General features: G+C 41.5%; 1 protein-coding gene across 11 annotated transcripts in view; it reads left to right on the top strand.

Moving 5' to 3' along the window:
- Positions 1 to 17,680, top strand: part of PPP2R5E (protein phosphatase 2 regulatory subunit B'epsilon) — an 88,553-nt gene that overhangs the window by 48,520 nt on the left and 22,353 nt on the right. For all 11 annotated transcript variants that reach the window (XM_083615240.1, XM_083615243.1, XM_083615247.1 and 8 more), the window contains one exon: positions 6,530 to 6,726. In XM_083615240.1, coding sequence (XP_083471366.1) covers positions 6,530 to 6,726 — 197 coding nt within the window. The remainder of the gene's footprint in view (positions 1 to 6,529; positions 6,727 to 17,680) is intronic.

Raw genomic sequence — 17,680 nt, forward strand, 5'->3', positions numbered from 1 at the left:
GGAAAAAACGGAAACCTTTCCTTTGATCCATTCTCCTGTGAAGATTTGAGAGATATCCTCTAATGCAAGACAAAAAAGATCCTGTGAAAGGAAAAGTGAATATAGGAATGTAAGTCATCGGAGGAAAAATAAAGACCTAAAATATTAAGCAGACTGCAGCATTTAGTATTTATTCTAAATATTTATGTTACGCTTTTTGAACTGCTCAGATGAGCTTGCAGCCAAAATTAAAAATAATAGTCAGCAATAAAAATATACTATAATTAATGGCACAACCAGTGAAGCAGCATAACAACAAAGGAGGAAGGAAAAAAGATGTCTGAATAATCATTCTCCCTTTGATGGAACATACAAGAGTATATTCAACTCTTGAAGTAGCATTCCATCATGAGTTCCTTTGGTGCCTCCAAATCTCTGTAACTGTGCTAATTAAATGTTGTAAGTTTGAGCATTCTGTGGTTCAGTTAAGTTTCTGATGAGCAAGACTGGCATGTTGACAGGTGCAGGGTGTTTTTCTTGCATAGACTTTTCTGGGGCGGTTTTTCTGGAAACATTTCTCAGTTTTTGCTGTGGTTTTTAGGAAACTGTTAGGTCAAGGGGAACACGTAGTGTAACATATTTGTAGTTTGGGTTTTTGTTGTTTTTTTAGAGGCATTTTTGTGACCAGTATTATTCAATAGAATTTCATAATGGTGTGGACCTGCGCATGCTCAACACGAGTCTGTTGCAAATGAAGTTTAAATGGAGGAAGGGAGTCTTGAATGCAATATTGAGTGGAGTGAGAATGAGAATCAGACTATATGAGAGACAGAAAAGGGTGGCAACAGGGCAATATATATGTAATAGTATATTGTATTTATTTTGGGGGCAATAATAGTGGCCCTCTTGTTACAAGTAAATGGGCTGAATTGCATCAGTGGCAATAGGTTCTACAGCAGGGGTCAGCAACCTTTTTCAGCCGTGGGCCGGTCCACCGTCCCTCAGACCATGTGGGGGGCTGGACTGTATTTTTTTTTGGGGGGGAATGAACGAATTCCTATGCCCCACAAATAACCCAGAGATGCATTTTAAATAAAAGGGCACATTCTACTCATGTAAAAACACGCTGATTCCTGGACCGTACATGGGCCGGATTTAGAAGGCGACCGGGCCACATCCGGCCCCAGGGCCTTAGGTTGCCTACCCCGTTCTACAGCTTACAGTCTGAAAATGGTTTAATGGATTGATTTGCGTGATGGTCCATGCAGCATTTGGGGTACAGAGGATAAGAATGGCTTGATCCCGTGTGCTGGGAGTGAGCCTGCTGGGAAAGAGAGTCTGGGAAACTTTCCTTCCACAAACTACTGTAATTTATTTTGGTATCCAAGCCATTATCAGCTTTATCAATTTTTGCATCTGTTGATTCTTGAGAGCTATAGAACTGCCATGTTACACGAGTGATATCTACTCATTCTTTGTGTTTGTACTTCCCCTATGGGTGATCTCAGCTCCTCCAGAACTGAGACCTGCTACAGTTTCACAAAGTGCCTGCATATAGTGTGGAGATTGCTGTGCTAACATGAGCTTCAGTAGCCTCAGTCTGCATTGCCTCTTTTGACCCAGAGGCAGAGGTTGAAGGACTTACGAAGTGTCTTGCAGAAATTGAGATCCAGCTGAATGCCAGCTGACTTAAGCTCTGCTATTTCAGCTCACAGAGAAAGCACTTCAGGATTATGAAGGAGCCTAAACTGCTTTAGGTATGTTTTGGACGAGAACACATGTCAAAGCCTGATAGCAATCTTTCTGTGCACTGAGTTCTGTTTGAGTTCTGTTCCAGGTACCTTATTTATCTGAGGTATGCTTCTGAACAATAACAGAGACTTGTAAAATAGGCCTGGCTGGTGTCTACCTTTATAATGTTTTTGGTACCAGACAAAAAAGTTCTTAATCACCCAGGCTTCTTAAATTGTTGTAAATTTAAGTTTTCTGTTTTAAGGATTTTATCCTGTGTCGTTACTTGTATTGTGACATAATGGTTGTACAACAGACGCGGGTGGTGCTGTGGTCTAAACCACCGAACCTCTTGAGCGTGCTGGTTGTAAAGTTGGCAGTTTGAATCCGCGCTATGGGGTGAGCTCCAGTTGCTCTGTCCCAGCTCCTGCCAACCTAGCAGTTTGAAAGCATACCAGCGCAAGTAGATAAAGTGCTCTGGCTTCTGTCACGGTGTCCTGTTGTGCCAGAAGCAGTTTAGTCATGCTGGCCACATGACCCGGAAAAGCCCTCTGCGGACAAACGCTAGCTCCCTCGCTCTGAAAGCAGAGATGAGCGTTGCACCCCAAAGTCGAATTTGACTGGACTTAACCATCCAGGGGTCCTTTACCTACCTTTACCAGTGGTTGTACAACACCCTAAAGTCCTAAAAGAAAGAAAAGTAGTATATTTATCTTTTAAATAAACAATATCTTACTGAGCTCATTCATTCAGAAGAGAAAAGACAGTTCTGCATTGCAGGGGTTGGACTACATGACCCTTGGGTCTCCTCCAACTTTGCAGTCCTATGATTCTATGACACTATGACACTTTTTCTGGATATCGTATTTTTGGCAGCCTTAAGCTTAAGAACCTGTTAGTAAATAAGGATATAGAACGCATCCAAAGAGGCAGGACACTTCTCAGATCTCTTAAGGGTTCCTAGAAATCCTGATGTATCCAACTGAAAAGGCCTTAGATGTGCCAGAGAGCAAACACCATCAGTCCCAGGCCAAAGTCTAGCGGATGGCTTTATTTGGCTCACTAGTGCTGAAACATGCTGCTCTTTTTATTGTTTTGCTTTTTTTTGTTAGTCAATCAAAGTGCTCAGTGAGCAGAAGAGCAGGATATAAATATCAATGATTATAATAATTAAGGCATCCGTTGATAAATGACTTTCTGCAGTTTTGCAGGCGACAGTTGCTAGGCAGGGCAGAGTACCCATGGACCAGCTTTGATGTGCCACATTTATCTTCTGCTCTTCCACTCACTATAATATTTGAAAATGTGGAAGCAGCTATTGTTGTTTGTGCCAGTAGCCTTGAAATTTGTTTTTCACCCAGCTTGGTTTAATCCAGGGGTGGGGAACCTTTTCTGGGCAGAGGGCCAAGTCTTTATCTCTCCTGCCTCTGACAAGGGTGCCCACCTGTCAACCCACCTGAGTTGATAATGACATCAGATTGTGCTTCTATTTAAAGTCCCAATTGAAGTGAACTGTGGGGCTTCTAAGGAACCCTCTGCAAGAATTCTTCTTGGTTTGAATGAAAAGTGGGGTGGGGGTTGTTTGTGCGGCTAATTTAAAGTCCTTTGTACACATCCCTGGAGCAAACTGCTGAGATTTGAAGAAGTTTGTGGAGGTGTGGGGGGTGTTGTTGAATGCATACTCCAATCTGCTTATTAGTTCATGGGCAGATGGGAGTGTACCTTCAAAGGTCCTCCACTTCTTCAAACTTCCATGGTTTGAAGAAGAAACATGGGGAGTGGGGATGTTGCAGTCACGTTCCAATCCGCCCATCAGCTGATAAGTCAGGTGGGAGCGCACTTGCTGGATCCAGGGAGCAGTCCAGGGAGCAACCAGAAACATTAAGCTGCTGATCATTCCTTTAAACTCCCATTCTTATCCATCCCACACTTGATGTTGTGGGGGGACATGACTTCCTGAAATGGACCTCACGGGTCACGTTTTGCCCATGGGCCAGAGTCACCATTGGTACAGACGTACCTTGGAAGTTGAACAGAATCTGTTCCGGAAGTTAGTTCGACTTCCAAAACATTTGACTTCCAAGGTGCGACTTCCAGTTGGCTGCAAGAGTGTCCAATCTGAAGCTGTGCTGAACGTTCGGCTTCCTGAAATCATTCACAAACCAAAACAATCAATTCCGGTTTTCGATTATTTGGGAGTCAAAACGTTCGAGTTTACAGGCGTTCGGCTTCCAAGGTTCCATTGTATAAATCTGTTAAATTTCATCATGCCTAGCTTTTCTCTCCTCATCCACCCCTTCTCGGTTTCTTTTGCTTACCATCTGGCGTGCAGAAAAGTTCCAGACAAGTTGAAAGATTGCTCAATACATGATTTTTTAAAGCTAAAAATCTACTTAAAAGTAGTGCTCTACTGTTGTTTTTATTTGTTCTTTCTCTTCTGTTTGTGACTCAGTCACAAAGCACTTAAAGCAGCAACACATTGAATTAGGCAGTGGAATAACTCCTAATGCAGGAAAGCAAAATTCTTGCACTCACAGTGTAAACCTATTTAGTGACAGTGTCTGTAGAGAAGCAGAGACAGTGATAGTTTCCTATCTTGCAGCATGTGAATTGTGGAGTCTGACATAAATGTAAGCCTACCAATCAGTGTGGGTCAGTCTGGAGTGGGCGTGCTGCCTGTGTCCAGTCAGGGAAGAAATTGGAGCATGCAAGGGGAGGAAGGAGCATGCAAAGCCAAGGCTTGGAGCAGACATTCAAGTTCTGGTTTGGCTGTTATTAGATACATGGTGTTGAATGGAAAAAATATACTATGCCACAAAACTCCTATATATTTTTATTTTGTTTCCAACTAAAATTTGGAATCCAGAACTTCCTGCTAGAAAGCGAAAATTATTTTGTATGTATTGGGTGAGAGTCTGAAGATAAACAGCCTTGTTTAAGACTGCAAAATGTGTACCCGTTGAAGCATTGCTTTAAAATACAATTTTTGGGGCTTTCCCCCCTTGTTTTGCGATGCTGTTTAAACATTGTGAATAAAGCTGCTGCTCCTAATCAAACTGCAGGGTAGAGGAAAAATCCTTTTCCTTTGCTTGGTGTCTGCTCTTCAAATAAAGCTCAGTGTTTGTTCTTGTGACTTGCCCATTATTATTAGCCCCCTGGGTACTTGAGATTAATCTACATTTTATGCATTTCCTTTGAAAATGTGTAACAGCGTAACTAACTTGCCACTGTGAATAAAATGGAAACCGTCAACTGTTCTGAGGAGATTTATGATGACTTGCCACATTCATGGTTACCTTCATACAATATTTTGAGTCAAACATTGATTCAGAATGAAGCAATAAATCCAAAAGGCTTGTGTATACAGGTCCACCCCCCGCTTATGCACAGGTTATGTTATGGGCTCCTGTGCGCATAAGCAAAAATCGCCTAAGTCGAGAGTACCCTCCAAAAAGCCTCTAAACACCTGTCTTTTCCTGCTCTGCAGCGCTCTCCCCCCTCTCTGGGGAAGCTGGAGGCTGGGGGACGTGCAGGAAAGTGGCTGCTGCGCTGCTGTGTGTGTTAGCTGCTAGGCGGGGAGGCTGAGCAGCCTAAACAGAGCCCTGCTGCACCCCCAATCTCTTTGTGGCTTCCTTCACCCTCAGTGAAGTCCTCTTTGGGTTCTGGGAGGGGTCTCCTTGTGAGCCACAAGGACTCTCCAGCTCTCTCCTGCCATTTCCTGGTTTAAATCTATTTATTTCCCAGTCCCGCACATATATGCAGACATTCACAAATTGATCATGTGCGGGGGGGACGGGGACGGGACACACACCTGTATACAGTTTAAAGCATTATACATATTACTTACACTGAGGTCCTCTTCCGAGTGTCTTCTGGCGGTTCCCTCAAGTGAAGTTACAGGGAACCAGGCAGAGGGCCTTCTCAGCAGTGGCGCCTTCCCTGTGGAACACCCTCCCATCAGATATCAAGTAGATAAAGAGCTACACAACTTTTAGAAGACACTTGAAGGCAGCCCTGTTTAGGGAAGTTTTTTAAGTTTGATGTTTTATAATGTTTTTAATATTCTGTTGGGAGCCGCCCAGAGTGGCTGGGGAAACCCAGGCAGATGGGCAGGGTATAAATATAGTAGTAGTAGTAGTAGTAGTAATAATATAGTAGTAGTAGTAGTAGTAACAACAACAACCACCTATTAAACACTTACACATGTATGGTGAGGAGAGCACTGAGTGTTGTAGTATTATGCTTTTAAAAGATTTACTTGTGCATCTGATATGCTACTAGGAAGGTAAAATGTTGGTTTTTTTAGCCTTTTCTCATCCAGAATAAACTCAAATATATGCAATATTTTTTTAAATGAAAGCTAAACTTGCCCATTCCCAGATTTCTGTGCAGTTTTCGGAGAGATTATAATGTTATTAGTTGAAAATACAAGTGACAACTGTTGTAATAAAATTTGAGCCAGTTTCTTGGTCCCAGTCTTAATATGCCTGTGAATAAATAAAAAGTGATATTTTATTATTTGAGCTGTTTGTGATATTCTACTGGTGCTAGATGGAAATTAAAGAACTTGTTCTATTGAAGGACTAAGGCTGCCAGATTGCCTTTTGCCTGCTTGGGCTTATTTATGAAACCATGGATATATTACTAGTTGATGATTTAGTATCCAACATACCAGTCTCTGAAAAGCATAATTGTTCATATAGTTTCTTTTTTTACAGATATTCAATGGCTATTGCTGCTTTTATTGTCCTTTTGAAGCGTGATTTGTTTTATGCAGGAATGTTAAGACTAACACAGGCTTTCCTTTTTTCCTTTCCAGACGTTCCAACTTCAGAGCAACCTGAGTTGTTCCTAAAGAAACTTCAGCAGTGCTGTGTCATTTTTGACTTCATGGACACACTTTCTGATCTTAAAATGAAAGAATACAAGCGCTCAACTCTTAATGAACTTGTGGATTACATTACAATAAGCAGAGGCTGTTTGACAGAGCAGACTTACCCTGAAGTAGTTAGAATGGTAAGTTTTATCACAAACACTTTATAAATCAAGATAGTGCTAGCTAGTATGTGTGCTCAATAAAACATTGGAGTTTGCATGACGGATATTGCTGTAAAGCCTTTCAAACGCAAAATGGGGAAGACAACTTTACTTCTGGTAATTCACAATATGAGATGCAGCCAATTTTATTATTTCTGCTCAAAATGCAGTGGGTGGGTTGGGATCACAGAAGACTCAGGAGGTTTTGTATTCCTTATTTTCTTTAAATACAGGTCTTTCAAATATTGGGCTTCTTAGCTGTGCTTCAGAACACTTCTATACAATGTTCAAAAGTTGTGCAGTGTTTTGATGTTAGGGGAAATACCATTTTACATATGCGACATTAAAATGCTTTAAAGTTATGGATTTTAAATAGTTATTTGGATAGCACCTAGCACTGTCTTACTCATTGTATTGATTTTTCAAATGGCGAGGGGCCTTTTACAACTTGGCATGCAGTGGAAGTTGGAGGAGCCATCAGAGTCTATGTTGAGATTGCAAAGCACTTTGTGAATAATTTTTTTTACATCTGTTCAGACTTGAACTGCAGTTGTGTGTGGAGTGTGCTGAATGTGTCTTTAACACAGTCTTTATCAGGTTTCTATGCCTACTTTTATTTGTTTGACTAGAGGAAATGGACGAAATTCTTTGAGAGATATGCTTGATCCTTTCCCTTTCCTGGCTGACAGAGACAGGAAGGCTGAGATTATCTGTCTGGGCAACCTTGAGAGAAGGTTCCATGCCTTCTGTTCTCAAGAAGGCGGTGATGAAGCTATCATTTTACTCAAACAGACTGGGAAATTGTCTGGTCTTGAGTACTGGAGTCTTAGGCTAGGTAGTTGTGTATTGTGTTTACCCAGCTTCAAATTTACCTGCATGGGAGCTCATTGTCTAGATCCCTTTCAGTCTGGTTCTATGCAGAATTTTGCGACAGAAATGGTTTTGGTTGCCGTAATGGACATCTTGTACTGAGAAACACAAATCTGCCTAATTTTATTTTAAAGCCACTCCATTTAGTTGTCGTGATCACATTTTGTGGTATTGAATTCCATAGTTTAACAGTGCACAGTGTGAAGTACTTCCTTTCGTCTTCCAATATTAAGCTTGCATTGGCTGTCCCCAGCTTCTAGTGTTCTGAGATAGAGAGAAAAACCTCTCTCTGTCAATTTTATCTACAGCTTACATAATTGTATACACATCTATCATTTCCCTCCTTACTGCTTTTTTTTAAACTAAAAAGCCTAATGATCCCTAACATGGAATTTGCCTTTTTCATAGCTTCTGCACAGTGGAGTCCACATCTTCATTGAGCTATCTACTTTGACCCCAAGGTCTTTCTCCTGCTTCGTCACTTGTCAGTTCAGACTCTATTAATATATGAGGATTTATTGTCCCCTTGTGCATCACTTTACACTTGCTTATTCTCCAGGTTCTCTCTCAATTTCTTAGCTCAGGACACCAGATGAAAACAGTACCCCATCCAAATTTGGAACAGTGGTTACGCCAACAGAAAACCCATTTCATCTACATGTTCAACTCTGTTCATCTGGGGGGATTGAATTCTGAGTTAGATTTTCATTGTTTTATTTAATTGCATTATCTGCCATGATCCACTGACTGGATGGGGTACTGTTTTCATCTGGTTGTCAGGCATTCTTGCTGTTAATGTTGTGCTGTGTCTTTAATTTCCCTTACAGTATATTAGTTTCACCTGTGGCTAACTATATTATGTTCTTTACAATTTGTTACCAGCATCAGTGACTACAGTATCATATGAGCACTGATCTAGAGCATATTTTCTACAGCGTTTATATTTACTTACATGTAAGATTGGGTATGTATCTTAGTTGTGTATATTGTATTATGCATTTTATTTTATACAGACGCAGGTTTCATCGCATGTATATTGTAATTTCAGCTTGTTAAGAAATTGAACTGCATCCTTGTCATATTAATTCTTACAAGTCTGGCTGATGAAGCATTGAACGAAACAGATTCGTTATCCGGAAACTCTGTTCCGGTGATATTTGGTGACAGATTATGTATATATCAAACTTCTGAATTATTCTACCGCAACTGGTGAAGAAGATTTTGAGACTTTGGTTGCAATTTCTGATCATTTGTATTAGTCTATAAATAGTGTTTAGTGCCATTGTTATTGGCCATCGTGTTGTGTTATTTTGTTCAGCTTGTCTATATTGCAACACAGAGCTCAGGGATGGATGGCAGGTAGTGATGATTGCAGAGTACTTGGAGCCAGAGTTTGTATTGCAGAGTTTGGCGGATAGGTAATAATGACAAGCATGCAGCATTTGCTCAGTGTCAAGCATCGGAATCTAGGTTGGAAAGGAGGAAACCTGTAGTGTTGATTCAGTCATGGCCTGAAACTTCCAGAGGGCTGAAATACACAGGTGTGTGTTCTAGTTCCCACCTCCCTGATGGGAGATCAACTTGCATTTAAGGGACAGTGCTTCCATATTGGGGCTTGCATGCCATTGTTACTGGGAAATAGCTGAATGAATTTCTGAAAAGGGATAGTAGATATCTGAGGATGTTGGCAAACAAACCTCAGAAGCAATGGATCAAAGAAGCAGAGTTTAAACTGGTGGTTCTTTGTTGGTAGAAGTATCTGTCAAAAAGACTGCCCCAGTTGCTGCTTCTTAAACGTGGTCCTGGGAAAGGGAATTTTCCCTTCTGAAGCAGAGGTGCCCATGTCTTGGTCCTTGGTCACAGTATTTTTAAAAATGTTTTAGGATAACATAGATGGGAAACATTGGTTTATCCTTAGCTGCTGTGACTAAACAGTGTAAAAGATGAAATAAAGTTGAAAGCGTTGTGAGGAATATTTGTTTAAGTTGGTCATTGGTGAAGGGGCTGTTTAGATTGAAGTTGCATTAATAAGATATGTGTATTGCATCCCAGCAACATCCAATTTCCCTGTACCATGCTTATGGGAAGCATAAAATGTTCATGCTCTAGTGCTTGATATATATGCATCCTTCAGGTTTAACTAAAATCTGACAGAGCTGATTTTATTAATGAGATATGTGTAGGCAAAATGAAAGGTATGATTCAGTTAACTAATTGGCAGCTTTATCTTGGGGGTTGTGCTGTAAAAAAAGTGATGCTGGTTTGGTGGTATAATTTCTATGGTACTTGTGAATCTCGCTGTTCTTAAAAGTGAAGTAGACAGACTGCTGTGGAAAACCCTGCATTGCTAATCCCAGTCAGCTACCACATGCTGCAGTTTTGATTTCGTTTCCCCTTCAGATCTCATCTGTCCTCTCTGCTGCTTTACCTTTCTAGCTGAGCAGTCCCTGTCTTTTATTATGACACCAGTGGCAATTTTTATCCTTGGAAAGGCACCATCCTTTCAGTTTAACACTCGCAATGTCACAGTTTTGCATTGTAAAAAATATAATTGGTAGTCTCTCATAATTTAAAGAAGTGGGGCTTAGTCATTGGGAAAATCTTGATCTTTCCATAATGTCTGATATGCAGGGCTGTGTATAGTCTGCATTCACTTCTGTTCTAAAGAGCCTCAGAATGTGCAGTAAGAATTAATATATAATATGTACGTATTTGTGACGCATTTGCAGTATAGCTCCTTATTCTGCACATTTCCATCTCCTTGCAAGATTGTGAATCTTGCAGAGTCAGTGGCATTGGCGCTCTTGCAGTGAGGCATATGGTAGTGGAAGACTGCTGCATGGAGATAGCGTTTAAATGGCTAGTAAGATCAGGACAAGCACTTCAGAGTGCAAGTAGATAAATAGGTACCGCTCCAGCGGGAAGGTAAACGGCGTTTCCGTGCGCTGCACTAGTTCGCCAGAAGCGGCTTAGTCATGCTGGCCACATGACCCGGAAGCTGTACGCCAGCTCCCTCCGCCAATAAAGCAAGATGAGCGCCGTAACCCCAGAGTCGGTCACAACTGGACCTAATGGTCAGGGGTCCCTTTACCTTTACCTTTAAGATCAGGACAGCAGGATATTTTGGCTTTATGGAAGGACAGAGGGCTTTCTTTAGTGCCTGGGGTGTTACCCATGAGGGACCACCCGAGACCAGGCATTGCCCACACATTTCCAAGCTTTTATCTGCATCCATAAAGACTAGAAATTTGGTTTAATTTTTCTTACTTGAATTCAGATACCTACTGCTGAATTATGTGTCACGTACTTGATGTTTTAATAATAAAGAACTGAAATCCAGTAGAAGAGCAGTTGGTCTAGTTTGTTATAAAGCATTTGATGACAAAGCAAGTATAGAAATTTAATAAATAAAACAATTACTATCTGTGGCCCTTTAAAATGTATGTGTGGGGATATTGTTTTTGTTTGTTACTATGTCTTGCCGATCGGAAGGTTGGCGGTTCGAATCCCTGTGACGGGGTGAGCTCCTGTTGCTCGGTCCCTGCTCATGCTAACCTAGCAGTTCAAAAGCATGTCAAAGTGCAAGTAGATAAATAGGTATCGCTCCGGCAGGAAGGTAAACGGCGTTTCCGTGTGCTGCTCTGGTTTGCCAGAAGTGGCTTAGTCATGCTGGGCCACATGACCCAGCTGTATGCCGGCTCCCTCGGCAATAAAGCGAGATGAGCATCGCAACCCCAGAGTCATCTGTGACTGGACCTAACGGTCAGGGGTCCCTTTACCTTGATGTTAGGTATTTTTGTGTTTTTACATTGTAAACCTCTCTGTGATCCTTGGATGGAGGGTGGCATAGAAATTGAATAAATAAACAACATTCTGCTAAATCATATTAGAAGCTCAGACTTAATTTTGCACTGTTGTAGCGGGTTCTGCTTCTGGCCTTTATGTAACCTCACCCCTGTTGAGAGCATAGTGGTGCTGCCCTAGTGTGGGATCATGAATCTGCTCACAGTGCCACAGGATGCGATGTTCTGCTCCACAGTATTCATTGCATTGTCTCATTCTGATCCAGTGACACAATGACTTATTGTCCTTAGCTTGCCTGTGTGATGTACCACTATGATGGAAAAGCTCTTTTGCTGATTTGTTTGCTGTTGATTATATAAGCCCCCTAATGAAGCTCCAAGCTTTCTCCATGAACTTGGGGAGATAGTGGCATTAATGGAGGGTTGTAAGCCCTAGGAAATGTATATTCCTTTGATATGGAAACATCTTGGTGAGGAGCTTGCCCCAGGTTTTTAGCTTTTTGACAATCTTACTCACCTTAGGAAGAATAGGGAGGAGGTCTGAGGCTGCGCCAATGTCCTGCTCTCCTTGAACACTCCTTCAAGGGTGCCATTTATCCTTAAGGGGAAATTGTATGTTGAAGACTGGTGACAGTGTAAGAACCTGTGGAGCTGAACACTTAGGAGAATAGAGAAAGTGGTGTGTGTGTGTGTGTGTGTGTGTGTGTGAGAGAGAGAGAGAGAGAGAGAGAGAGAGAGAGAGAGAGAGAATGAACAAATATATTTGGAAACAGGTTGCCGGGGGAGTTAGATCTCAATGAATATAGGAACATTTATGGTTCTGTTTTTGAAAAAAACCTACTGTTTGAACAGAACCACTTAAAACATAGTTAAGAATTAAACCTTTCAGAGTTCTGGAAACTGACACAAGCATTGATTACCAATAGTTGTAAGTGTGACTGTCACTCATATCATCATGGCTGCCTGCATATTGCCATCACTTGCCGTTGTAGAGCAGAACAAGTAAAATACTGTGTTTCCCACACTGAACCAGTCCCCTGTAACAGCTGTTTTATATGATAAAGGTTGAAGCAGTTCTGAGCAGGTTGGCTGTTTCATTTAAAGCATAAATATTTTGCAAGGTTTAAGGACATTAGCAGATGATAGCTCTAAAACGGCATCCTTACGTTGTATTTTTGTTTGTTGCTTACTCTGGAATAAATTATATTACAGTGGATGATGACTGTTATTACAGTGTATATCTACACAAGTTGTATGGTTAAAATCTGTCTGGCTTGTGTTAGTATTGCATCTTTAATGTGTTGTTGGTTTACTGTACTTTTTCTACAAATCTTAATGGCAGCTGTAAATGACACAAAATAAGAGGAAATGTCCTTTTATGGACCAGGAGTACGTTAAATAGCAGGAAACAGAGTAGGGTTATCTGGACATTTCTCTGAACGGAGAAGATAGAAGGTGGAGTTTCTGAAAGATTGGTATTGGAACTTGTGCTTTTCAATTTGTTGAAAACAATGCAGAGTTAGGAGTGAGCAGTGAGATGACCAAGTTTTATGATGGTACTAAATTGTTAAAAAAGATTGTGCAGAGCTTGCAAAGGACCTCTCCAAACCAAGTGAATGGGTGGTAAAATGCCACATACAATTCACTGTCTATAGTGTAAAGTGATGCATGTGAGATCAATAATCTTAAATTCATATAGACACTTATGGGGTCTGAACTGGAGGTGACTGACCAGGAACAAGACCATGGGGCCATAGTGAATGAAGATGTCAACCCCATGTGCAGCAGCTGTGAAAAGGGCAAATTCCATACTAAAGATAATTGGGAAAGGAATTGAAAACAAAACTGCTGATACAACATTTCTCTTATACAAATCTGTGGTGTGACCTCATTTGGAATAATGTGTAAAGTTCTGGTTGCCTCACATGCAACAGGAAATTGCAGGGTTAGAAAAGATCTAATTATGGGCAACCAAAATGATCAAGGGGATAGGGCAGCTCCTCTATGAGGGGACTTTTTAGCCGAGGAAAAATGGGAGTAAGAGGTGACACAATAGAAGTTTATAAAATCATGCATGGCGTGGAGAAAGGGGATAGATAAATGCTGCTAAATACTAGTTTCTGGGAATGGCAGGAGGAGAGAGTGCTATTACACTCATGCCCTTCTTGCATGCTTCCCATGGGCATCTGGTTAACCAGTTTGAGAACAGGATGCTGGGCCAGATGAGCCATTATCCTGATTCAGCAGGCTTTTCTTCTTTTCTTACTCCTTGGATGCTATCCAACTAAGTCATACTCAGAGTAGTTCCACTGAAGTCCATTGATTCAAGTAGTTCAATGAGTATAACTAACATTGTTTGTTTGTTTCTTGATTAAATTTGTATCCTGCTCTTCCTTTCATACAAGCCCATGGCGAATACCACCCCTTCACTTTCCTGAACTTCAGACATGCGTTCTCACTGGAGGATTTATAGTATTTTAAAAATAATAACTTAGAACACATCACTGTATTCTGCTATAACAATTCTTTTGACATGTTTTTATTCCTTGTTTATATGAGCTTTGCCAAACATCAAGGCTGAAAATGAAGTAGTGTGAAAATTTCCTCTGTGTTTGTGTGTGTGTGTGTAATTTGAGTATGGGTGTCCCATATACTTGCAAAAAGGTATACATAATAAATATTTAATTTATGAATCACATGAGGCATCTTGAAACAATTTTAGAATACAATGAAAGATACAGAACAGTTAAAAGCAAGTGCATATTAAAACAGTTTTAAAAAGCAGCTATAAAAAAATAAATATGGGGTCTAAAAGCCAAGAGAAAAGGCAGTTAGTTGTCTGACAGCAATGGGAAGGTGTTCCAGAGGTTTGGTTCTGCCAGACTAAAGGGCTGATTCTGGAATGGACCTACAGATAGACTGATATCTGCCAGACCTCTACTACAGAACACAGTGATCAATTAGGTATGTAGAGGATCAGACAATCTTTTAGGTATCCTGGTACCCAGCTGTATAGGGTTTAGTACACCAATATCAGTATCTTGAACCTAGCCAAATGGCAGCCAATGCAGTTCCTTTATCAGTGGCACAATGTGATGGTGATATTCTGCTCCAGTGAGCAACCCAGCCACTGGGTTTTGTGCTGGCTGCAGCTTCTGGGTCAGCTTCAAGGGCCTCTCTACCTATAACATGTTGCAGTAATGCAGTCTAGATGTTACCAGTCCATGGGCCGGCAGCGCCGAGACAATCCAGAATCACCTGCAGCAGCCTGACCAAGTGAAGTTGGTAGAAGGCACTCCTAAATATATATAAATATCATAATGTTCCAAAAAAGGCAATAGACAGTTCCTAATAGCCTCTTTATCAGATTCGATTGTTTACCATTGAGTTCTGTAGGACAAATAAGTGACCCGTAGTTGGCAGCACTGTTACAGGAGGGGCGATGTTGCTGGCGTTCATAAATAAATTTCCACGCCTCCTTTCTACCATATAAGTGAATGCCTGGCGTTCATTCATGTGGAAAAGCTAGTTTTAGAGCTGCAAACAGCTTCTTGTGCTTTCGTCCCCTTCAACTATGTACATGCAACACCTCTTCGCTTCAGTTTTGATTAAGGGGGTCTGTTAGAAAGCCACTGCACAAGTAATACTAAAAACAGCCTTGTAAATAAGCTTGCAAAAGTTAGTAGCTTGCTGGGGACTAGCCAAGCAGCCTTAAGGGGCTGTGGGAAAGGGAGCAGCCCATTTGGTTTCTAGCCTAGATGTTATCCATTCTTCTTGCCTGCCTGCAGTTTCTCATTGGCTACCAGGCTGGTGCTTAGATAAGACTGCACTATGATTTTTATACTGTGGGTTAAACCACAGAGCCTAGGAGTTGCCGATCAGAAGGTCGGCGGTTCGAATCCCCGCAACGGGGTGAGCTCCTGTTGCTCGGTCCCTGCTCCTGCCAACCTAGCAGTTCGAAAGCAGGTCAAAGTGCAAGTAGATAAATAGGTACCACTCCAGCGGGAAGGTATACATATAGATTTTATTGCATTAGCCGTGTGGCCATAGCATGATATACATAGAAATAACAGCATAACATAAAATGGGGGTGGGGAGGTAAAGGTAGATATCGTCCTGGGCAAATACTTAAAGGGGAGGGGGAAAGGAGATAACAGAAACAACAGGGGATTTAAAACATCGAATGACCGATAGTTCAAGAATAAAAAGACAAAAAACTGCTGAGGCTGGAGGAAGATCATTAAAGGGGTCCTTCAGCTCCTCAGATTTGTCCTAGCTCCATTGTCCTTGTACTATAAAGCTACTTGGAACTTCGTTCGATTGTGCAGAGTATCGACTACAGCTGTGGTGTTGAAAAAGAAGTTAGTGCAGCTTTCCTCTTCATCACACTGAGCAGGAAGTTAGCTGTCATCTCGGTGATCCAACAATCAGAATCTTGCAAAAAGAGGGACACTATCCAGGGCTGGATTGGGAGATGAAGCTTGTTCATGAGAGGAGTTAAAAACCGAGATCTTTCATCTGTCCAGTTGGGACAGAAGAGCATTACATGTTCCATAGTCTCCAGGGCCGAGTCATTACAGTTGCATGTTCTGTTTGCGATGGGGACTCTGGAATAACGACCCGACAGAACTGCTGTAGGAAAACAGTTGAGACGGGCACAGGTAAAGGCCCTTCGCTTAGCCTCCGAAGAAATTGTGAAGCAGTATAGAGGGATTCCTAAATGGCGGGAAGGTAAATGGCGTTTCCGTGTGCTGCTCTGGTTCGCCAGAAGCTGCTTAGTCATGCTGGCCACATGACCCGGAAGCTGTACGCCGGCTCCCTCGGCCAATAAAGTGAGATGAGCGCCGCAACCCCAGAGTCGGTCCCGACTGGACCTAATGGTCAGGGGTCCCTTTACCTTTACCACTTTTAAAAGAAATCAGCCACTTGTTACTGTGCGGCACATAACAGGGGAGTGGCCCCCTTCAGTTAAATTTTATAGTCTTCAGAAATGTGGTGTTAGAAGGTGTATGTCTGAACCCACATACATGTTCACCCCAGTGTTTGACATTTCCCAGGCGCATTTTGCTATTGGCGCAGGTCCAGTTGCGGCTACATGGAGATTCCTGGGCACCTGGTTGGCTACCGCAGTCTAAAAACATCTGCCTCTTGGTCCACAGTTAATAACATTTCCATTTCCGCTGTTTCTCCTTCTTGCATACTACAGGCATGTGAACTGTTGTAAAAGCAAGCTACAGTCAAGCAAATGTAGTTGAGATTGTAGAGTTGTGAAGGGCCTCCTGAGGATCATCTAGTTCAACCCCCTGGCAAATAGACATTCTGTTGTGGTGAACGTAACCTAGGTTTAAGGTGCCGTCTGGCACCCAGCTTATATATCTGAGTTTCTCACACTGGTTCACCACGTGTGTAGCCCCACAATGAGAGGAATGGAACTTTTTGCATGGAGTCAGGATGTGTGTCTTTTAAGAACGTGTGTATTCTTTTAACTCTGCTGCCTACTAAACAACTTGTCACACCAGGAAATAGGGGAAATTATTGCTTATAAGACAGAAATGGAAGGGATTATGAATTTTCATTACGGCTGTTCTTTCAAGGGTAAGATGGAATGAAGTATAAATCAGATAAGTAAAGATAGGTTTAAGATAGCTACTTTTCCATACAACTGTTTCATTGCCAGCCTACTTCTACAAGTATTTCCTCAGAAGAGATTGGGTTCAATCTTAAGAAAGGATGCACAGGGTTGTATCTTTTGTGCGTACAGCGATGATACACTATTGAAAAGCCATTGTTGTAATAAGGTGTAATTGAACATCCCAATGTGCTGCTGCTGTTCTGTAATTACACTGCAGAAGTGTTGGTGCTAGTAAAGGAGACCCCCCCTCAATGCAAATAGCAGCTTCAAAGAACCAATTTTCATCAGAACCAAAGCAGGGGATGAAAGAGTTTTACTCCGCCTTTCTGCCAGCTGGGTGCCTTCGTAATGATCAGCCCACACTCTGTGACTTCTGTTTGCATTTTGACCTGTAGGAAGGACTCTGTGAACTGAAAACAGAGACGTTATATGCCCCTTTGTTATCCATGAAAATCTTTCAGTAAAAATAAAATAATAATAAATTATTATTATTATTATTATTATTATTATTATTATTATTATTATCCATGCATGGCTACTTTGGCTCTCCAGTCGCTTTCAGGTATATTCTTCAGTCCCAGCACAAGTGATCAATTTTCTATTTTCGTGGCCAGATGGAATCATTGAT

This window comes from Podarcis filfolensis (genome assembly GCF_964270895.1).
Source record: "Podarcis filfolensis genome assembly, chromosome: 1".
Lineage (NCBI taxonomy): Eukaryota > Metazoa > Chordata > Lepidosauria > Squamata > Lacertidae > Podarcis > Podarcis filfolensis.